General features: G+C 39.9%; 1 protein-coding gene across 3 annotated transcripts in view; it reads right to left on the bottom strand.

Annotated features, from left to right (window-relative positions):
- USP39 (ubiquitin specific peptidase 39) overlaps window positions 1-24,469 on the bottom strand; it is a 48,652-nt gene that overhangs the window by 17,352 nt on the left and 6,831 nt on the right. For all 3 annotated transcript variants that reach the window (XM_090281651.1, XM_090281648.1, XM_090281650.1), the window contains 6 exons: window positions 22,468-22,604; window positions 21,108-21,260; window positions 15,237-15,462; window positions 13,876-13,953; window positions 11,889-11,956; window positions 11,214-11,402 (listed from right to left, as the gene is read on the bottom strand). In XM_090281651.1, coding sequence (XP_090137777.1) covers window positions 11,214-11,402; window positions 11,889-11,956; window positions 13,876-13,953; window positions 15,237-15,462; window positions 21,108-21,260; window positions 22,468-22,604 — 851 coding nt within the window. The remainder of the gene's footprint in view (window positions 1-11,213; window positions 11,403-11,888; window positions 11,957-13,875; window positions 13,954-15,236; window positions 15,463-21,107; window positions 21,261-22,467; window positions 22,605-24,469) is intronic.

Here is a 24,469-nt window from a genome sequence, read left to right as displayed (position 1 = left end):
AGGTGGGGATAAAAGGAAGATATCTCGACATAATAAAGTCTATATATGACGAACCCAGAGTTAACAGCATACTCACTAGTAAAAAGCTGAAAGCTTTTCCCTAAAATCAGGGACAAGACAAGGATTCCCACTACAACCACTTTTATTCAACATAATATTGGGCCCTGGCAGGTGTGGCTCAGTTGGTTAGAGGATCATCTGTAAACCAAAAGGTCACAGATTTCATTCCTGGTCAGGGCACATGCCTGGGCTGTTTCTCTCCCTCTCTCGCCCCTTCCCTTCCCCTCTAAAATCAATAAGCATGTCCTCAGGTGAGGATTAAAAAAAAAAAAAAAAAACATAATATTGGAAGTCTAAGCTACAACAATTAGACAGAAAAATGAAGAAAGGAAGAGAGGAAGGGAGGAAGGAAATTGAACAGGAAAAAGAAAAATCTCATTTGCAGATGACATGATACTTTATACAGAAAACCCTAACAACTCCACCAAAAAAAAAAAAAAAAAAAAACTATTAGAACTTATAAATGAATTCAGTAAAATTGCAGTTACAGAATCAATATAAAGAAACCTTTTGCATTTCTATATACCAATAATAAAAATCATAAGGAGAAATTAAGATAATAATCCCAGGGTTGGTGGGGATGGGTGAAAAAGGTGAAGGTGTTAAGAAGTACAAATTGGCTGTTACAGAATAGCCATGGGGATGTAAAGAGGAGCACAGGAAATGTAGTCAATAATATTCTAATAACTATGTATGGTGTCAGATGGGTACAAGATTTACTGGAATGATCACTTAGTAAGTAATGTAATGTCTAATCACTGGGGTGTATAGGGGAACACTTTGTGTAGTATCAGGAACTGTAGCCCTCCTGTGAGTTAGGCCTTGCAAAAAGCCTATAAGTCTCAACCGGAAAACTGGGAAAGCTGGAGGCAGGCATGATCCGATAATTGCACCGGGGGTCCCCGTGGGAAATCAGGCTTAAAGAGTATATATTATGCTTTGAAGCTTGCTCTGCTCTCACCTGGTGATCCTTTGGTGCCAGAGAATCCGGCAGACCATGACCTAAAGTGATCACGGTGCTCCTTTTATTGTTATCCGTAATCCCTAGAAGTTAATAGTAATTGAAGCATTTGGGCTTAATTGGTGGTTTTATGTATCCTGATTGTATACCCCTATATATACCCTTCTCAATAAAAGACACAAGGAAAGGGAATTCAGGGCTTTTCTTCTCTAGAGAGAACTGCCACCTCTCTTCCTCCCAGACAGACATCAGTGTCTGGATTAATTCATTTCTCCTCATCCATGATCCCGAAACCTCTGCAGGACAGAGTCTCCCCTGACCCAGGCCATGTACCCACAGGATGTTCACCTGATAAATAAAATTGTATGTCAAATTCCATTTACTATTGCATCAAAAAGCATAAGCTAACTAGGAATAAGTTTAACCAAACAAGTGAAAGGCCTGTACTCTGAAAACTCTACCACATTTTAAAAAGAAACTAAAGAAGATACAAATAAATGGAAGAAGATACCTTGGCTCATGGATTGGAAGAATTAATATTATTAAAATGTCCTTAAAAACTAAAGCAGTATACAGATTCAATGCAATTCCTACTAAGATACCAATGGCATTCTTATCCAAATTAGCACAATTAATCCTAATATGAAGACACAAGACCCCAAAGAGCCAAAGAAATTTTGAGATAGAACAAAATGGGAGGTATCACCCTTCCTGATAACAAACTATACTGTAAAGCTACAACAATCAAAATAGGATGGTATTAGCATAAAAATATACAGAGAGAGAGAGATCAATGGAACAGAATAGAGAGCCCACAAATAAATCCTCACTTACACAGTCAATCTATAGCAAAGGAGGCAAGATATACAATGGGGTAAAGACAGTCTCCTCAGTAATTAATGTTGGAAAAACTGGACACAGGCAAAAAAATGAAATTGGGTGACTTTCTAACTAAAAAGTTTCACACCATGAAGGAAACATCAACAAAACAAAAAGACATCCTACTGAAGAGAGAAGATATTTGTAAATTATATATCTGATAAGGGATTAATATCTAAACTATTTAAGAAATTCATACAATTTAACAACAATAAAAATACATCCAATTAAAAAATGAGCAGAGGCCCTGACTGATGTGTAAACCAAAAGGTCACTGGTTCAATCCCTAGCCAAGGAACATGCCTGGGGTAAGGGCCATGTCCTCGGTTGGAGGTGTACAAGAGGCAACCCAATCAATGTTTCTCTCACACATTGATGTTTTTCTCCCTCTCTTTCTCCCCTCCTTCCCCTCTCTAAAAATAAATAAAATTTTTAATATTTTTAAAATTTTTTAATATGCTTTATTGATTATGCTGTTACAGTTGTCTCAATTTCTTTTCCATTTGTTCCCCTCCACCCAGTGACCCCCCCCTACAGTTGTCCCCTGCCTTAGTCAATGCCCATTGGTTGTGCATATAGTTCTTTTCAATATCTTCCTGTCTACCCCACTCCCTCCTACTATGCTTCCTAATTCCTGTACCATCTCCCTCCCTTTCTCCTCCCTACAAAATGTTCCCCATACCTATAATTCTTTTTCCACTCTCCTTGCCTACTTAGTTTGCCTTTGTTTCGATTCCCTAGATTCTCTTGTTGGTTGTTGTGATACAGTTTTCATTTTAATGTTCATAGTTTTGATCCTCCTTCTCCTAAACAAGTCCCTTTAACATTTCATATAACAGTGGTTTGGATCTGATGAACTCCTTCAGTTTTACTTTGTCCTGGAAGCACTTTCTCTGCCCTTCTATTCTGAATGATAGCTTCGCTGGATAGAGTAATCGTGGTTGTAGGTTTTCCTTTTCATTACTTTGAATATTTCTTGCCAGTCCCTTCTTGCCTGCAGTTTCTTTTGAGAAATCAGCTGATGGCCTTATTGGGACCCCTTTGTACATAATTCTCTTCTTCTTTCTTGATGCTTTTAGGATTCTCTTTATTCTTAATTTTTGACATTTTGATTATAATGTTTCTTGGTGTGGTTCTCCTTCGGTCCAGTTTTTTTGGAAAACTCCGTGCTTTCTAGACCTGTAAGTCTATTTCCTTCCCCAAGTTAGGGAAGTTCTGCTTCATTATTTTTTCACATAATTTTTCAATTTCTAGTTCTTCTTCACCTTCTGGCAACCCTATGATTCAGATGTTGGCCCGTTTACAGCTGTCCCATAGGTTTCTGAGCCTTTTCTCATTTTCCTCACTTTTCGTTTCCTCTTTCTGCACTGGTTGATTGTTTGTTCCTTCCCTATGTTTCGATTTGTTGATTTGATCCCTGGTTTTCTTTCCTTCACCACTTGTTTCATATGTGTTTTCATTTATTTCAGCAGGGCTAGCCTTCATTCCTTCCCTGTCTTATTTCAGATCTGCTGTTAGGTCTGTAGGCATTCGTAGAATCAAAGCTCTGAACTGTGCCTCAGAAAGATTTCCTATCTGCTGCTTCGTTAGATTAGATATTTGCTGTCTGGTCAGCTGCATCACCAGGATCTCTATCATGATCTGTGCCATCCTGACAGTTTTGTGTTTACCTTTGCTTCCTGGGCAGGGCTGTCACACCTCCTACACTATAGGGGGCAGAGCCCCATGCACTTGTCACTACCAGGCGACCCTTCTCACCACTCTTTGGCACTTTGTGTGGGGGTGGAGGTCCAAGATGGATTCCTGCCGTTCACTCTCCGCTGACAGACTGGGAGCCTCCTCCTCTGTACCCAAGCCCTCCGGCCCTCACTGTCCAAGGCAATGGGGGTCTACTTTCCCCGACGCTGGGATTGCGAGCTGACAGGTTTGGTCTGCAGCCGAGGGTACTCCCCAGGCGCTTCTCACCTCCCCTTAAATATAGGTGTCTGTGCTTACCACTGTCCTGCCACCGTCGCCTCCAGCATAACTTGACCTCTCCGCCCTGGCTTCATCCCTCCTACCCGTCCAGACGAGCACCACTTCTTTATAACTTCATGTGCTGAACTTCCATTCAGCTTTATTTTCCGGAACTTCTGGTTATTTCTGGTTTTTGTGGTAGTTGTATTCCTTCTTAGTTGTGGAGGGAGACAGAGTGTGTCAGTCTAGGCCTCCATCTTGGCCGCAAGTCAAATTTTTAATATTTTTAAATTTATTTACATAATTTATTTAATGAGCAAAGAACCCATATAGACATTTCTCTAAAGAGGATATACAGATGGTCAACAGACATATGAAAAGATGCTCGATGTCACTAATTATCAGGGAAATTAAAATTAAAACCACCATGAGCCCTGGCTGGTATGGCTCAGTGGATTGAGCACCAGCCTGCAAACCAAAGGGTCACAAGTTCGATTCCCAGTCAGGGCACGTGCCTGGGTTGCAGGCCAGGTCCCCAGTTCAGGGCACGCAAGAGGCAACCACACATTGATGTTTCTCTCCCTCTCTCTCTCCCTCCTTCCCTTCTACAAATAAATAAATCTTAAAACAAAAAACAAAAAACAAAAAATCAATGCGATATCACCACATACCTGTCAGAATGGCTAGCATCAATAAGTTGTCAAATAACAAGAGCTAGTGAGCATGTGGAGAAAAGGGAAACCCCTATACAGTGTTGGCAGAATTGTAAATTAGTACAACCACTATGAAAAACAATATGGCAAAACAACAGGAAATTAAAAATAAAACTGCTATTGACCCAGCATTCTACTTCACTAATTCAAAAAGGTATATGCACCCCTATGTTCATTGCAGCACTAGTAGTAATAGCCAAGATATGAAAGGAACCTAGATGTCCATGAGGAGATGAATAGATAAAGAAGATGCAATGAAATACTATTTTGCAATAAAAAATGAAATCTTAGCATTTGCAACAATATGGATGAAACTAGAGGGTATTATATTAAGTGAAATAAGTCAGAGAAAGTCAAATACCATACAATTTCTCTTATATCTAAAACAAAACAAAACAAAAGAAATGAATAAAGAAAGCACAATGCAAACAGATATAGAGAACAAGTTAATGGCTGCCAAAGAGGGCGGGGGTAGGAAGACTGAAATGAAAAAGGAACAGCAACAACAAAATACATGAAGCAAAAACTGACAAAAATGAGAGGAAAATAGAAAATTCAACAATGACAGCTGGAGACTTTAATACCCCACTTCTAATAGTAAACAGAACAACTAGGCAAAATATCAACAAAGAAACAGATTTGAACATTATAACCAACAAAACCTAACAGCTATACAAGGTCGATCCGGAAAAGGTTCACCCATCATTAATAGAGAATGGTTTACGCAACATCACTGTAACCTGACAGCCAAGAAGAGTGAACTGGAATGCGCGTGCATGAACAATGATGACTTCGCTGCATTAGTCAGTGGGGGAAGAAGACGCCCTTGAGTGAGTACATGCACTATGTGGCTGTCGTATTCAAAATGACTGAGCGAGTACAGCAACAAATCTGCATCCAGTTCTGCATTAAGCTTGAGCATTCCTCCATGGAAATTATTTGGATGAGTCAAAAGGCCAAAGCTACGGGCAACTGGTGATTGTCAGCTTCATCACAACAATGTGCCCACTCATGCCATACGTCTTGTGCAGTTTTTTGGTGAAACATCAGATCACGCAGGTGATTCAGCCCCTCATAGCCCAGATTTGGCACCCTGTCACTTCTGGCCTTTCCCAAACTAAGACCACCTTTGAAAGGGAAGAAATTTCAGACCACCAATGAGATCCAAGAAACATGGTGGAGCAGCTGATGGCGACTGGAAGAACCATGTGAGGTCTCAAGGTGCCTACTTTGAAGAAGACTGAGGCATCACTGTCCTATGTACAATGTTTCTTGTATCTTGTTCAATAATAAATGTCATAAATGTCTCTATTTTTCATAGTACATGGCTGGATACCTTCTGGACAGACCTCATATAAAATACTCCATCAGCTACAGCAGAATGTACATTCTTCCCAAGTAATGTGGAACACTCTCCAGGATAGACCACATGCTAGCCCATAAAACAAACCTCAGTAAATTTAAAAGAGAAATAATACAAAGTATGTTCTCTGACCACAATAAAATGAAATTAAAATTCAGAAACAGAAATAAATTTGGGAAACTCACAAATAGGAGGAAATTAAACACACTCCTAAATAACCAGTGAATAAAGATACCAAAAGGGAAGTGGAAAAATAATTTCAGATTAATAAAAATGGATGCACATGTATAAAAACTTATGGAATGTGCCCTGACCAGTGTGCTCAGTTGATTGGGCATAGTACTGCAAAGCCAAAAGGTTGCCAATTTGATCCCCAGTCAGGGCACATGAATGAGTTGCAGGCCCAGTCCCTGGTTAAGGGGCATGCAGGAGGAAACCAAGAGATGTTTCTCCCATACATCAGTGTTTCTCTTCCTCTCTTTCTCCCTCCCTTCCCCTCTCAAAAATAAATAAATAAAATCTTAGAAAAAAAAAAAAATACCTGCCCTGGCTGGTGTGGCTCAGCGGATTGAGTGCCAACATGAGAACCAAAAGATCACCAATTCGATTCCCAGTCAGGGCACATGCCTGGTTTGTGGGCCAGGTCCCCAGTTGGGGGTGCATGAGAGGCCACTACACATTGATGCTTCTCTCCCCCTCTTTCTCCCTCCCTTCCCCTCTCTCTAAAAATAAATAAATAAAATCTTTAAAAAAAAAAAACAAAACTATGGGATGCAATTTAAAGCTGTAAGTGCCTATACTGAACAAACAAAAAAAGACCTCAAATCAATACCTTCCCACCTTAAAACACCAGAAAAAAAGAAAAGCAAACTAAACCCAAAGCAAGAAGAAAATGGAAACAAAATATATTAGAGCAAAAGTTAATGAAATAGAGAATAGAAAAACAGTATTTTAAACATCGATAAAACTAAAATTGGTTCTTTAAAGACAAGTCTTCAGCTAGACCAAAGAAAAAAATAAAACTCAAATTACCAGAACAAAAAATGAAAAGGGAGAGATTACTGACTTTACAGAAATAATAATGATGATAAAAGAGCACTAGGAACAATGGTATGCCAATACATTAGATAACTTTGATGAAACAAATTCCTAGAAAGACACAAACTATCAAAACTTAAGAAACAATCTGAATAAACCTATAAGAGATTGACTTTATTATAAAAAAACTACCCACAAAGAAAGTCCCAGGCCCAGATGGCTTCACTGATAATTTCTACCCAACATCTGAAGAATAATGAACGCTAATTTTTCAAAAATTTTTCCAAATATGAAAGAGAAGGAAACACTTCTGAACTTATTTTACAGCATTATTACCTTGATACCAAAACCAGAAAGAGATATCACCAAAAAACTACAGATCGACATTTCCATAAATAAAAATCTTCGACAAGATACTAGCATACCAAATCTAACAATATATAAAAAGAATTATACACCATGACTACGTAGGATTTATCCAGAAATATAAGTGGTTTAACATCCAAAAGTCAATTAATGCACTGTACCATATTAACAGAATAAAAAGCAAAAGCTGTAGACCATACAATAATCTCATTAGACACAAAAAAGCATTTGACAAAATCTAACATTATGAGGAAAACACTCAACAAACTAGAAATAAAAGGTAACATCCTAAACCTGACAAAGACACCTATGAAAAAGCTGTATCTAACATCACACTTAATGGTGAAAGACTGGATGCTCTCCCATAAGATCAGGAACACAAAAAATGTCTGCCTTTGCCACCTTTATTCGACATTGTAGTAGAGGCTCCAGCCAGAGCAATTAGGCAAGAAAAAGAAATAAAAAGCACCCAAACTGGAAAAAAAAAGAAGTAAATCTCTCTACTTGCAGATAACAATCTTGTATACAGAAAATCCTAAGAAATCCACTAAGAAGCCATTAGAATTAGAGTTCAACAAGATTGTCGAATACAAAAACTAATATACAAGAATCAATTGAATTTCTATATACATGTAATTAATGATCCAAAACTAAAATTAAGAAAACAATTCCATTTACAACAGCATAAAAAAGAGTGAAATATTTAGAAATAGCCCTGGTCAGGTAGGTCAGATGGTTAGTGTTGTCCCAATATGCCAAGATTGTGGGTTTGATCCTGGGTCAGGGCACATACAAGAATCAACCAGTGAATGCAGAAATAAGTAGAACAACAAATTGATGTTTCTCTCTCTCTCTCTCTCATCAATAAATAAAAATATTTAAATATTTAGGAACAAATTTAACAAAAGAAGTTCAAAACTTATGTCTGAAAACCATAAAACACTGTTACAAGAAATTAAAGATATAAATAATAAAAACATCTTATGCTCATGAATCAGAATACTTAATGTTAAGATGGCAATAATCCCCAAAATAATCTACAGATAGATTCAACATAATCCCTGTCAGAACCCAGCTGACTTCTTTGAAAAAGAACAAAGCTGGAGGATTCACAGTTCCTGACTTCAAAACTAATTACAAAGCAAAATATACATCAATGTAGTAGAATGGAGAGTCCAAAACTAAACCCATGTGTCTATGGTCAAATAATTTTTCAACAAGGATGCCAACACAATTCAATGAGAAAAAAAAGTCTTTTCAACAAATAGTGCTAGGACAACTACAGAACCACATGCAAAAGAATGAAGTTGAACACTGTATCTCACACTATATACAAAAATTCACTTAAAATGGATTAAAGACCTAAACATAAGAACTAAAACAACAAAAGCCTTATAAGAAAACATAAGGGTATATTCATGAGCAGGGATTTTAAAATGGAATCTTATTATTTTTAATTTTTAAAAAATCCTCACCCAAGATATGTTTTATTGATTTGAGAGAGAGAGAGGAAAGCAGGGAGAGGGAGAAAGAAATATTAATGTGAGAGAGAAGCATCGATCAATTGCCTCCCATATGTTCCCCAACTGGGGATCAAACCCACAACCTTTTGTTGTACAAGATGACCAACCAACTGAGCCACCCAGCCAGAGTGGATCCTTACATTTCATGGCAAAAGCACACATAACAGAAGAAAACTAGACATATTTTATCAAAATTGAAAACTTTCGTGCTTCAAATGATACTGTCAAGAGGGTGAAAATGCAATCCACACAATGGGAGAAAATATTTACAAAGTCATACATCTGATAAGGGACTAGTATCTAGATTATACAGATGCTCCTCAACTTATGATGGGGTTACATCTGGATAAAATCACAGTAAGCTAAAAATATGTATAGTAAGCTGAAAATGCATTTAATACACCTAACCTACCGAACATCATAGCTTAACCTAGCATACCTTAAATGTGCTAAGAACATTTACATTAACCTACAGTTGGACAAAATCATCTAATACAATGAATACACTGTAGAGTGTCAATTATTTACCCTTGTGATTACATGGCTGGTTGGAAGCTGTGGCTTGCTGCCAATGCCCATCATATCACTAGCCTGGGAAAAGATCAAAATTCAAAATTTGAAGAACAGCCTTGGCCAGGTAGCTCAGTTGGTTGGAGCCTTGTCCCAATACACCAAGGTTATGGGTTTGATCCACAGTCAGGGCACATCCAAGAATCAACCAATGAACACATAAATAAGTGGAATAACAAATCAATGTCTCTCTTTCTCTCTCTCTAAAATCAACTAAAAAAAAAAAAACCTAAATGATGTCACAGCCTAACTTATTAATTTCTTAGGAGTTAATGAGAAAACATGGAGTGGTGGGGATAATTTCACCATGGACATTAGTACCACATTCACATACCGAAGAGCAATTTGGTTTTAGCTAACAAACACATTATAATAGTACTGTTAATCACTGTTATTGGATTCAAAGTTTAGTTTGCATATAACTTGTAAGTTTGTTATAATTTTATACTTGCTTAAGAGTTAAAGGCATAAGGAACTTATACCAATGTTTAAGTTTATACTAATTTAAGTAACAGTATAGTAAAAATAAATTTAAATCAATACTGAGGGTCCATGGGAATCTTAATATTAAGTTTGAACAGTGGTAAAAGGGATCAAGTAACATAGTTGAAAATGTCAGAAGAAAAATATGAATTTAGATTCCCAGGTCTGTCACTTAAAGCCAATAAAATAAAGAAACTGAGCTATATGAGCCTTAAGGTCTCTCTTTCACCTCCCAAAAATGAAACAACATTTAGATATTGTTACCTTGTGTGTGCCCGTGCATACACGTGCCGGCAACCTGGGCAGCTGCAACTGTACGTGGTCACCCAGTGCTTATTTTGCTTATTATGCTTACTAACAATTCCTGAAAACTGACTTGGATATTGGATGGAAACAGTAACAGAGGTCAGGGGAGGTGTGTTTTAGAGATTTCTTGGGGTGGCTGCCTTGCTCACAATACACCCTTCTTAAGGAAAGATCCCTATTCACAGGATCCTTGACCAGAAAGGACACCTGATCCAAGCAGGCCTTTCAACTCCCTCCTCAGAACCTGGTGCAGAGTGGCAGATGCTGCATGGTGTAGCAACTGAGATTGGGTTAATGGCAGCCCTTGTAAGGGAGAGTCAACAGACCACCACTTCTGAGAACCCCATCACTTTAGTTTCTGTCATCTCCAAGTCCTGCTCAATTCAAGTCTTCCTAAGACTCTAAGATGCCTTCCAATAAAGCTCCTCTTTTACCTTAACTAGTTTTTTGTTGGTATTTAATATGTGAAAACAAGAGTCTCTGCTAATAAAGGATTAAATCTATCTAGGATGAAGAAGGGAATTAAACCACTTTAATACTGATGTCATATTTTTTAAAAGGTGGAAATTTTTCCTACTTTTGCGAGTTTATACCGTCTTACATACCCCTCCTTCCTCCACACTAACAAGAGGCAGAAGGTTTAAAGGAACAGTTGAGAAATACAGAGGGCAGTATAATTCAAGTTAAGAGTTGTGGGGCAATCAGCTAGAAACAATACGGGGTCTGGGAGGCTCACCTAGTAATATACTTTATAATAAAATACATTACATACATGTGGTGATTTCTAAGTACAAAAAGAAAATTAAAAAGTCAAGACGGGAGTTGGCTGGACAGAGGAAGGCAAAGGGGGAAAAATATTGGGACAACCGTAATAGAATAAACATAAACAAATAAATAAATAAATAAGAAGCAACCAATGAATAAATAAGTGGGGAAAAAAGTCAAGAGAGAGAAAGAGGTATTATTAGCTGGGCAGCAGGTATATAAATAGCTACCTTTTCAGTGATGCCGTTAAACTTGGCCAGGATGTTGAAGAGCGGCACCTGGGGGATGATGAGCTGCTCCTTCTCATCTTTGTAGAGGGGTGCAGTAGGAAGGTCCAGTGTGAGGTACATAAAGGTGGACTCTACCATCGTCTCCTGGTATTCATCATTATGAAGTAGTTGTTCTTTTTCTTCAGCTGGCTAAAAATGAAAAAAAAAAAAAAAAAGGAAGGAAGTAGTGTGAGCAACAAGAGACCACCACAGATAAAAAAAAATAATGTTACATTTACATTGTGCTTCCTTTTATGCTAAAATGAAGTCAACAGACTGGGCAGTTTCATGACCTGATTACATTAATGCAAGAATGGATGGGCTTCCATCTTCTTCAGAGATTTTACTTAAATACCAGACTATTTTAAAAGCTTGATCTAGAAAGCTTATCTGAGCTTCTGAAAAAACACACCAGCACCACCCAATGGCCAGATCCCTTAAATCAACAGACCCTATCCAACCACTAACTCCCAAACTTAAGCACACTAATGGGTTAGAACCTGAGGGAACTAGCACTTGGCGGGGGTTTTGTAGAACCTCTTCCTGGGGTCAGAGTCTACGATGGTTCTCTAAGCATCTCTTTGTCAACCCTGCATCCCCTCAGTCTGAGACTCAGGTTCAACCTACTCTACTCACCAGATCAGGATGAGGAAGTTTTTTAGTGAAGATCCTCATGGACCCCTGGAAAACATCAGTCACAATAGCTGTACAAACAGAAATCAAAATGCAAATTCTATCAGGTTGGAAAGCTTTTCCAAAATATAGTCCTAACTTCTGAATTTCTGAAATAAACTAACATCTTCTAGCATAAAACCCAAAGCTAACACTAAACACAGAAATACCTTTGTAATGTATACCACCATGGTACTTATATAATTATTGGTGTAAATAATTTTATGCCTGTCTTCTCCACAAAATACCCTTTGACCTTCTAGCACAGGGCCTCGCCCATAAGAGAAAAATTAAGTGCACTTGAAATGAGTAAATAATTTACAGACCCCAGAGATTTATGAATCACCCAAAATTCACAAGCAAAACAAGATACAGCTGACCCTTGAACACGGGTTTGAACTGCATGAGTCAGCTTACACACAGATGTTTTTCAATAAATACGTACAGTACTGTAAATGTGTTTTCCTTACAATTTGCTACATAACATTTTCTTTTCTCTAGCTTACTTTATTTTAAAGAATATAATACATAACATACAAAATATGTGTTAATCGACTGTTATTGGTAAAGCTTCTAGTCAACAATAGGCAATTACTAGTTAAGTTTTTGGGGAGTCAAAAATTATACACGGATTTTTGACTGCACAGGGGTCAGTGCCCCTAACCACCATGTTGTTCAAGGGTCAAATGCACATCCAAGAAACTTCCCATAACCACATGTTGCCTGCAAAGGGAGACAATGATTACCATGCAATGAAAATGACAAACTAAAGAATGGAGCAAAACAGAACCAAATAAATGAAACAGAAAGCACAACATGATCCTACAATTCTCAAGAACACAAATCAGAGAACTTGAGACAGAGTACACAGGCTGAGGACACTTGGTAGAGGTACAGGGCCAAGCAGAAGGAATACCAGGCCACAATCCCACATTAAGAAATACCAACACAACCCTGGCCAGGTAGCTCAGTTGGTTAGAGTATCCTCCTAAAAGAACAAGGTTGCGGGTTTGATCTTCAGTCAGGGCACATACAAGTATCAACCAATGAATGCATAACAAATTGATGTTTCTTTCTCTTTTTCTCTCTCAAATCAATAAATAAAAAAGAACTAAAAAACAAAACAAAACACCAACATCGCCAGAACACAGAAAGAAGACATGAAGAAAACTCTTAGGTCTCCAAAACGATTCACCTAGCTCAGCAATCTCTGAATTAATTGGCAGTCATTAAAAATGTCTAACCGTTGCTAAGCCAACATGGATGCTAAGGAGCATAGGGACTTAAAGCCTAAGAATCTGTATAGAGGAAAGTTTCATTTCTCCAAGTACAGGCTCAGGACAATGAACTAACTTTTAGTCTGCAATACCAGTCAACTTACAAGCCAAACAAACAACCCACTGAGTCCTCCTCCCATTAACTCTAGTAGTCTACAACACATTGTCAGCTCTCAGTTAGAAATTGGGTCAAGATTTCTAGAACACAATTATATCCATTTCCACTTATTAAAAATTCTACTGGCACCCCAGCTGGTGTGACTCAGTTGGTTGGGCATCATCCTGCAAACTGAAAGGTTGCCAGTTCGATTCCCAGTCAAGGCACATGCCTAGATTGCAGGTTTGGTTTCCAGTCAGGGTGCATACAGAAGGCAGCCAACTGATGTTTCTCTCTTACATCGATGTTTCTATTACTATCTTTCTCCCTCCCTTCCCCTCTCTCTAAAATTTAAAAAAAAAAAATTAATTAAAATTTCTATTGGCTTTAACCATATTCTAATAAAGAAAAATAGAGAGAGGGGACTATTCAGGAACAAAATTTAGCCCATGTGTCCATAGATACCACCTCAACACAAAAAGGTTAAACAGTTAATTAGAAAAGGATGGGAAATTGCAAAATGTTCTTAAAAGGAAGCAAACAAAAAAGAGCTCTTTTACAAAATGGCATGACTTACTCTTCTTTTTCTTCTTTGTGCCTCCCAGAGCTGAGTGCAGAGCATTCAGAAACCAAGACAAAAAGTCAACTCCATCCCCTGGAAAAGAAGAGATCTGGCCATTAAATGCTCCAAGTCAAGATCTTAGTCTTCTGATCTTTACTCCCTCCCAAGGCTCTCTGATCCAAGCAGGACATTCAATTATCAGCTCTACTCCAAATCTATATCTCATCACCCACCAAAAGCCATTACTGAATTTCCCCTCTAAGTCACTCCTCAGCCAGAATAATGTTTTTAAACACATCTGATGTCATATCTTAAAAGCTTTCACTGACTCCCCATTATTTTCAGGGTATAATCTAAGCTCCTTATAGCGGCATAAAAACCCAACAATCTGGTACCTCCCTCCCAACCTCCATCCACTCAGGTCTCATCATTCTCCCCTAGAATCGAAGGGTCCAGCTAATTGCAGTCTTCTGTGTAGGCCAGGCACTTTCAGTCCAGTGTCCTCTCTACCTGAAGTGCCCCTAACCTGCCTCCCCTCTACCTAAAACTCAGGTGTCTTTTCCTCCATTCTTATGCTCAGCCCATCTCCCACATGTTCCAATGGAGTCTCTATCACATAGCATACTTTGCTTTCTCTATCACAGTACTTAACACCTTGCAATCACATTTTTATGTAACTATCTTCCGCACTATGATAGGAGCTCCTGGAAGAGAAAAATTGTTTCTTATCCCTGCAGCTCTAAAATCTACTAGCACCATGAATGAATGGTGAATAAACTGACCTGGATGCTATAGAATACCACATGAGATCTAGGTACCAAGAGCTACAAAGTATCCGCTTTACTCATGTAACAATAACTAATTGGGTTTGGAGGGATAAAACCAGTCAAAATAGTTTGTCAAAATATTCTATCCTGCAACGTAACAAAAGGAGTAGTAAAGGTGGCAAGTGCTTAATAAGGGTTGTTATCTTTTCCCAGCTTCCCGGTCTTCACCTAAGCCACACATATTAGTTTCCCAAATTAGACAGATTTTCTAGCCACTCAAAATCTCTTGGGAATCTGATCAGGGCAGGCTGATGGAAAGAGTGCAAGGAACCTAACCATGCTATTCATTGGACTTCCTCTCTAAGTCACTCCTCAGCCAGGATGTTTTTAAACATATCTGACGTCATATCTTTACTTAAAAGCTTTCACTAACTCCCCATTATTGTCAGGATATAATCCAAGCTCCTTATAATGGCATATAAATCCAACAATCTGGTCTAGAGATCACAATTTCCCCATCTCTCACTCTAGCTACTATAAGGTTCAAGGCAAAGCAGAAGTAAGTTTTGTTGCCTTACAGTCAAAAAATATGAATGACTTGCTCATTACCTTGTTTGGTGATCTGAAAAGTCTTCTTGCTACAAAGGACAACAGCTTGAAGCATCTCATGGGGAGAGACATGTGCCTTGAAATTTCGAGGGTTCCAGAGCTTTCTCATCAACTCTCCAAAACGCTGGACCAGCAAGAACATGATATCCCCTGGAGGCCGCTTGATGTTCTTATAATTGTCTTCTTCCAGGAAGTAGTTCCGAAGAGGAGGAACATTAGAGAGAGCCTGGAGTCAAACACTCTGATTAATCCAAAGCCCCTTTGCAAGGCCCCTGGAAGCCAAGTTCTTCCAACTAAAGCTCTTCCAATAGAGCTCTGCCTGCGACAGCCTTAAAAAGTGAGAAGTTAACGCTCATGTTTAGAGCTCACGTTTAGAGTTCACATTACAGCAACATCTTTCTTTCTTCCTTTCTTTTTTGATTTAATCTTTATTGTATTTATTTCCATTACCATTTTTTCCATTATATTCCCCTCCCCCCAGCAATCACCGCACCACTGTCCATGTCCATGAGTCCTTTTTCCTCAATCCCTCCACCCCTAACCTCCCCACCCTGTTGTCATGCAACATCTTTCACATTGAGCTTCACTCAAAGTCCAATTCTGCAGACACTTTGCTGACGTGAATGACCTGAGTTTTGCTTTTTTTAAAGGTATTCAAATCCCTAGCCACCAACCAGCTTATTTAATAATTTCCTTTTACTCTAATTAAGCCAATGACTATGTTTTGATTCATAAGGAATTAAAGGCTAGAAATCCAGATGTTTTTCATCATCCATTTGGCTGAGGCAGAGATAACTATCTGGAGATCACAATTTCCCCATCTCTCAAATACACATTAAAATCATGTTAATAAAATTTGATGTTCTCCACAAATGTGGCATCAAAAGGTGGTAATAAAACCACACAACTATTTAGTAAAAATGAATGCACTGTTATAATGGAAAATGGTTGAAAGGGATAAAAATAAATTTTAACTCATTAAGCAAAAAGACACATACCAGCCATGTTAGTTCATTAAGGAATACATGCTCATTAATGTGAGCTACAAAAGTGGGGGTGGGGGTGAGACCACAGAACAGACTCGGAATAAATGTAGTCTTCCCCCAAGTCCTTCCTGACAGGTTTCTAAGTCCTCACCAGAACTGGGTTTACTAGGAACATAACTTTCTTTGGCAAAGTAATTCACTGAGAGAGGAGGACAGAGGGTTCTGCTAAATACAATACACCCAGGAGAAAACAGGGAAGACAACTCAGGATGCAGAGAGCACCATGACCTTAGAGGCCATAAGGAAAGCCCCTACAAGTTTAGCTCAGCTAAAGAAACAAGGACTTCCTGTTTAGAAAGTAATTACTAAAAAAAAAAAGACATGGCTCTCAAAAGGAGAAGAGTATGGTAAAGTTTATCCTGATTCTCAGTTGTCCACACTCTGGCTTCAGCAACAATACAAGTAGTAGGTGTCCTCGGAGAGAGATTATCCAGTCTCCATATGAATTACTTGGGCCATTCAATTCTTATTTTAATGGAAACATCATCACAGACGGTTTTGTTCATCTACTTATTTTTATAAACAAAGAGAACTTTCTATGGAAACTAAAACCCATCACAAAACTAAGCTAACCACCCTATTTCAAAGACTATCTGTCTATCTGGAACAGTCTTCACAAAGTTGTGAAAGACTATAACAGGAACAGTCTGCAGTCTGTTCACCTAAGCATGTGATCTTTCCAAGCATGACACCAATGGCAGACACCAAAACTAACAGACTTTATTTTATAATTTTTATATTGAATTCTTTATGCAAAAATACCATCAACAAAGTTTAAAAGCCAAATAAAAACTGGAAATATCTGTAACATGCACAATCATCGTCGTCGGCAGCCGTCCATCTCGAGAGACGATGGTGTAGCTTCTTAAGAGTCTATCTGCATCGCCGAGAATGGCTGTGCAGTCCGACTCGGGAGTGACACGGTATCTGTCTCCTCCCGTGTTGAATCGACATCTTACGATGACGCTGGAGTGTCCTCTCCAGTGAAGCTGAAGCTACAGAGCCTGGGCAGGGTGATATGGAGGGTCTGCTGTTGCCCATGCAGCAGACCCCCCCTCTCTTCGCAGCTGAAGGGTCCAAGGGAAAGACGGAGTCAATACAGCTTGGCTTCAGGTGCGCCGCAGGAGTTGCCGGTGTTGACTACGACGTCAAACCGCCTTAGGGACTCCGGCTCCGGATTTTCTGTCGGGGTTTACTCCCTTAGCCTTTCCCCTGAAGAGGTATGCCGCAAGGCAGCGGAGGTTTTTTGGAGTCAGAGTTTTCCTTCTCTGAACATGCACAATAGAACAAGGCTAATACACTTATTAAAGTTCAGTAAAATGAACCACCAACAGAAAACAACTGCATAAAACTCAAGAAGTCATGAAAAAATGCATAATCAATTTCAGAAGTGAATTTAAAAAAAAGGTAGGTTAAAGAAAAGGAGATACCTATCAAAATGGAAAAAAATATTAAGTGGTAACAGTGAGAATGCAAAATGAAGAACATTCTTCTGTATTGCTGGTGGGTTTACAAATTGCTATAAACCCATAGCCTATAATCTAGGTCCTACATGCATTAATACAAGAAGTGAAGGTTAAAGAAATATAACAAAATATAACACTGTCACATAAAATGTGCGACCAGAAGTAGGAGACTCATTGTAACACTAGTAATAGAAAAAAAAATGAGACAAGTTAAACTTCATCTATCATTTGGGGAATAGCAAAATAAATCATATTGCCATGTGACAAAATATTATGCATGTGGTCCCTCGTCAGGTAACTCAGTTGGTTGGAGCATCATCCTGATGTGCCAAGGTTGTGGGTTTGATCCCTGGTCAGGATATATACAGGAATCAACCAGGGAAAAGTGGAGCAACAAATCAGTGCTTCCCTCTTTCTCTCTCTCTCTCTCAATTATTTTAAAAAATTAATATATATTATGTATGTATGTATATGTGTTTAGAAAAGTTTTGGTGGTCTATATACTGTAAACTCCCCCAGGACAATTACTAAGGAAAGAAAGAAATTAAGCTTTCACTGTGCACTTTCCACATCTCTTTTCCCCCACAACAAGTATTCATGTTTATAATTTTTCATTCTATTACTTTTTTTTAAATTTTAAATGTTTTATTGATTATGCTTACAGTTGTCCCAATTTCTTATCCCTTTGTTCCCCTCCACCCAGTTACCCCCCTCCCTCCAGCTGTACCCCCCTTTTAGTCCATGCCCACTGGTTGTGCATATAGTTCTCAACATCTTCCTGTCTACTCAACTCCCTCCTACTATGCTTCTTAATTCCTGTACCATCTCCCTCCCTTGCCCCCTTCCCCCTCCCTGCTGACCTCCCCCAATATGTTCCCCATACCTATGATTCTTTTTCCACTCTCATTGCCTACTTAGTTTGCCTTTGTTTCAATTTCCTAGCTTCTGTTATTGGTTCTTGTGATGCAGTTTTCATTTTAATGTTCATAGTTTTGATCCTCCTTCTTCTAAACAAGTCCCTTTAACTTCTCATATAACAGTGGTTTGGATCTGATGAACTCCTTCAGTTTTACTTTGTCCTGGAAGCACTTTCTCTGCCCTTCTATTCTGAATGACAGTTTCACTGGATAGAGTATTCGTGGTTGTAGGTTTTGGATTTTCATTACTTTGAATATTTCTTGCCAGTTCCTTCTTGCCTGGAGGGTCTCCCTTGAGAAATCAGCTGATAGTCTAATTGGGACCCCATTGTACTTAACTCTTTTCTTCTCTCTTGCTGCTTTTAAGATTCTTTCTTTATCCTTAATTTTTGACATTTTGATTATAATGTGTCTTGGAGTGGTTCTCCCTGGGTCCAGTTTTTCTGGAACTCTCTGTGCTTCCTGGACCTGTAAGTCTATTTCCTTCCCCAAGTTAGGGAAGTTCTGCTCCATTATTTTTTCACATAATTTTTCAATTTCTAGTTCTTTTTCTTCACCCTCCGGCACTCCTATAACTCGAATGTTCATTCACTTATAGCTGTCCCTTAAGTTTCTGAGCCTCTCCTCACATTGCTCATTTTTTGTTTCCTCTTTCTGCACTGGTTGACTGTTTGTGCCTTCCCTATGTTCCGATTTGTTGATTTGATCTCTGGTTTTCATTTCCTCACCACTTGTCTCATATGTGTTTTCATTCGTTTCAGTATGAGTGGTTTTCATTCCTTCCCCATCTTGTTCCAAGTCTCTTAATTCTGTAAGCCACCTTATAACTATAGCTCTGAACTGAGCCTCAGAAAGATTTCTTATTTGTTCTTCAGTCAGGTTCCTCATCTGTTGCCTGGTGAGCTGTGTAACCGGGATTTCAATCATGGTCTGTTTCATATTGGCAGATCTGTGCATACTTTTGTTTTCTGGGCGGGTTATAGGAGGTGGAACCCCGTGAGCTTTGTGTAGGGGCGGGGGTGATTCCTGCCCTTATTCTCCGCTGAAAGACAGCAAGCCTCTTTCTCCATCCCCATGCCCTCCAGGCCTCACAAACAGAGGCGATGGGGTTCTGCCTTCCCCCGCGTTGGAATTGTGAGCTGATAGGGTTCGACTGCAGCCGGGATTGCTCCCCTGGCGTTTCTCCAGCGACTGGCGACCTTTTTCGCCGCACTGTGGCGCTTTGTGTGGGGGCGGGGGTCCGAGATGGATTCCTGCCATTTTTCTCCACTGAGAGACCACGAGCCTCTTTCTCTGTCCCTATGCCCTTCGGGCCTCACAGACGGAGGCAATGGGGGTCTCCTTTCCCCAGCATTGGAACTGCAAGGTGACGGGGCTCGACTGCAGCCGGGATTGCTCCCCTGGCTTTTCTCATAGTCCCGTCACTACCCCCGCTGCCACCACAGGCAGCACCGCCCCGCTCCGGTTTCGGCCCTCCTACCCGTCCGGACAAGCACCACTGGTTTATAACTTCATACGCTGGGCTTCCATGTAGTTTTATTTTCTGGAATTTCTGGTTATCTTTTAGTTTTGAAATAGTTGTATTCCAACTTAGTTGTGGAGGGAGACAGAGCGTGTCAGTCTAAGCCTCCATCTTGGCCGGAAGTCCTCATTCTATTACTTTTTTAAATCCTCACTCAAGGATATGTTTTCATTGATTTTAGAGAGAAAGGGAAGGAGGGAGGCAGGGAGGGAGAGAGAGAAAAACATCAACTGGTAGCCTCTAGAACATGCCCCAACCAGGGATCAAACCCACAACCTAGGTATGTGCCATGACCAGGAATCAAATCCGCAACCTTCTGGTGTATGGGATGACGCTCCAACCAACTGAGCCATCTGGGCAGAGCTCATGTTTATGATTTTTTAATAAAAAATTTTTTTTTGGTAAAGCAGGATTATTGTTAATTTTCTTACTTATGCTTACCAACATTTTCTAATTTTTCTAAAATGTGCATATATTACTCATGTTAATTTTTATTTTTCATCTCATGTAACTTTTTAAATAACAGAACTTAATTACAAACAAAACAACTTTTGCTTTTTGCCCCTTCTATGCAGGAAGGACCAAGATAACTGACAGCTGGCACAATGAACGTTTGCACCACCTGGCATGTGTGTTTCCTATCACATGATGCTAGGCCACACACAGATTCTGCCTCTCATTCCCTGGCAGCTCCAGACACCTTGAGCCCAGAGGCTGAAAAAGGCCTCACCATTTGGCAGTAGCACCTGACATAGGAATGTTCTGCTTGGTGCAGAACTAATATTCAAGTAGAGCCCTCAGTAAGACTTGGGGTCTGGGGACCAGGTGACTGTACTCTAGCAGATATAGTCATTTCTTGGCTGACCTCCATAGTGTTCCCTCGCTACACCCTTCCTTCACTGTTCCCTTCTTGATCCTACCTGAAGGACAGCGTTGGCATAGTCGTTGGCCTTTATGTTGTTCAGGCCCACAATACCTGGCAGGTAAGTGGTGCCATCATATGCCCGGGACAATTTGGCTTGCTTGTCCAAGTTTGCAATCTGCTGCTTTGTAAAAGTGGGCTTCAACACATACTGCAAAGCAAAAAAAAAATTCTAAGTTGTTTTAGGACTGTCTCGTTCACAAGATATATTTAGAACAGCAATTTCTGCCAAAAACAAAAAGCCCTTTGGTCATGAACATCTCACCACAACCCAAATAGCTCCCCACAATAGGTATAGAGACTAAGGTAACATAAAATAGGCCCTCTCCACATTACTAATCTAGAAGAGGATCACTGTGTTTATCCCAATATCACTGAACCTCAGGTTTTTCCTCAAACCTCGGATCCAACCTCATGATAAATCACCGTCAGAAGCTGCAGGACACTCAAGTCTCCACAGGCAGCAGGGGTCTGGGTCTAAGTGAGAATTCGCACAGAGCCAGCATATGGACCGGGTGCAGAGCAGGAGCACCTCCACCCCAGTGTGCAAGACTGAGACTTCATGACTTCCTAGGGTTGGAGGGGCAGGATCACACACATCCTTCCCAGTCCTAGAGCTACATGTGCCATGTCACAGGCTGGGCAGAGGTTGCCACTAACTCCCTTTGAAACCTTGAATTTATTTGTTTCTCGCTCTGTAAATACTGTCCATAATCAGTTTAACTTCAACTATTAATATGCCTTTAAAAGTTATAAAAGTAGCATAAGTATAACAGTATTTCAAACACCCTAAACACCAAGCTTTCCTTAAAAACAGAGCTTTCAGCACAATGAATATGCAGCCGCTTGCCGAAAAGGGAAATAATAATCAAAAGTTCTAACATTAATCAAAGCCCAAGAGGACTTCCAGGCTTTCCACTTAAGTACAGTGACTCTTGGCACAGGTCACAAACAGGAACCCAGAGGTGGATCAGGGTGGCCAATCTGGCCACATAACGTCAAAGGAGCTATGAGCAAGAATGCAGCTTGGTATTCACTGTCCGATGCCAGGCCCAATTCACATCCTTACTCCAAATGTGGGAAGATAATTTATTTCATAAAAATTCTATCACCCCAATTCATAAGTAGCCATATTTTTTCAGTTCTAACCCTCAACATTAAAAGCAGAAATGATGGCTAGGTTGCAGACCAAAGAGCATAATCATGAATCCTGACTTCCTTTCTCAGTTTCCCTGGTCCCTTCCACAGGGGGAAAAAGACCAAGGGGCTGAGATTCTCCCCACAGGGAGGCAGAGCCCAGGATCCCTGGGATGGTTCTCAGGAGAGCTGGTTCCAAACCAGCCCTCTGGGACACACACCGTGATATCCTCCAGCGAGGAATCGATGATCTCATAGTTGTCTGGAAGGCAGTAAAACTTGAGGGTGTGGAGGTTGAGGAAGACATGGTGGCTAAACTGAACACTGTGAATGTAGGCATGAGACTTCAATCCCCGGCCTATAAGGAAGAATGAAAGACTATAGAAAAAAGACCATATTCCAGAAAGGCACAGATTAAGATTGATTTTTCCTTTCATTATTTTGTACTGGAACATGTTAATATTAGCAAAAACAAAGTACTATGCTATCAATGAAATTATCTCCTACATGAACTTCTCTCATCACAAAAGTTAGCAAGAGAATAGCACAATCGTTACTTTATTCCCTAGATGGCACAAGACATTGGTTGGGGAAACTAATTTCAGATGTATGAATATGAAATATAAATGTGTGTATGTAGATATAAATACATGGGTTGATTTCATGCATTATCATAAATTAAGAATATCTATGTGTATTATATAAAACATGCACACACATACATATAGATATGCACATACATATACCATGACAGCCCATCATCACTCAGTCCTGATTTTCCAACTGTCCACGCTGTTCCTTTGTTCATTGTTGTCACTCCTTTCTAGAATATCACTCCCTTAACTCATTCAAAACCAGTCCTGCAAGTTCAAATCCCACCTCCACCTCCTCCATGAATTCAACATAAACACTCCAGTTAACAATGATCTGATCTTTGTACTTGTATATTTCAACTCCTATTGTCCTTACATATGTTCAGTGCCACAGTCTAGCAGTAATCTTTAGTCTGAGTTTGCTGATTATTTTTTGTGTTAACCTTGGCTATAAGATCCTTGTAAGAATAAGGAATATACCATATTTTTTGCTCCATAAGACACACATTTTTTCCCCCCAAAAGTGGGGGGAAATGTCTGTGTGTCTTATGGAGCAAATATTGCGTCACAGACCATGATGTGTATTACCTGACCTGTCAGCGGTGGTGACAGCTGTTACAAGAGGAAGCAGTGGGCCCACGCGAAACCCCTGGGAATGCTTAAATGTCCCACTTTACTGCTGAATCTCAGGGCGTCTGGTCAATTACTGTGGGCAACCATTCCTCGTGGTTTAAGGAACTGTAGCCCTGGCCTGAGCATGACGAGCCGCCAGCTTTCTGGCCGCGCTTGCCTCTAAGTCTCAACATAAGGCTGCGTGTGGAACATGACTGACAACCACTCAGAGGGTTGCCATGGGAATTGGATCAAAGGATGGTCATTATGCTCATTATATTTTAGAACTTGCTCTGCTTTCCTTATCAGCAATATAGTGTAAGCTATCTTTAGCAAGGAGTATATGAAACCTTGCACCTGGTCAAGATGTTTTATAGACCCTGACACAGACTGGTCACTGCGAGCCCTATACTGGTATGTGTAATCTGTTACTGTCAAATGCCTAATGACTATTGACAATTTATGAATTTTAGCCTTGTATCTCTCACATGTATCCTCCTCAATAAAAGGCGTGAGGGATGAAGATTTGGCTGCTGGTCTCCCCTAGAGAGGCAGTCACCTTCCTTCCCCCGGACATAATAAAGTGTCCTGGGTAAAAGTTTGTTCCACCGTGGCCACGAAGCCTCTGCTGGACAGAGCAACTTCCAACCGAGCCTAGGGTGTGTGTGGCACCTCCGCCATAAATTACCATCTGCCTCTGCTCATCACCCAGGACCTGGAGAGTGCAGAGAGCCACATGACACTCCCAGCTACAATCACCGACCTGTTGAATCAGCTGAGGCTAACAATGGGTATGAGGCACAGTGCCAATGCCAATTGTCTTTGACACTGAGTGGGGTCTGTGTCAGTAGAACCGCCTCCAATCACCAATCACTGTGTCTTAAGCTCTGCCAATCACAAGAGGCAGATGGGTGGAGCATAAGTAACATGTTCTTGGCTGGCTACTGGCTCCATTAGATGCTACAACTGTCTCATCTACCTCTATACTGTTTCCACTGCACACCAGATTTCTGTGTGA

This window comes from Furipterus horrens, unplaced genomic scaffold (assembly GCF_987537825.1).
Source record: "Furipterus horrens unplaced genomic scaffold, mFurHor1.1.pri manual_scaffold_6, whole genome shotgun sequence".
NCBI classification, from domain to species: domain Eukaryota; kingdom Metazoa; phylum Chordata; class Mammalia; order Chiroptera; family Furipteridae; genus Furipterus; species Furipterus horrens.
This window is presented reverse-complemented; position numbering and strand designations above follow the sequence as displayed.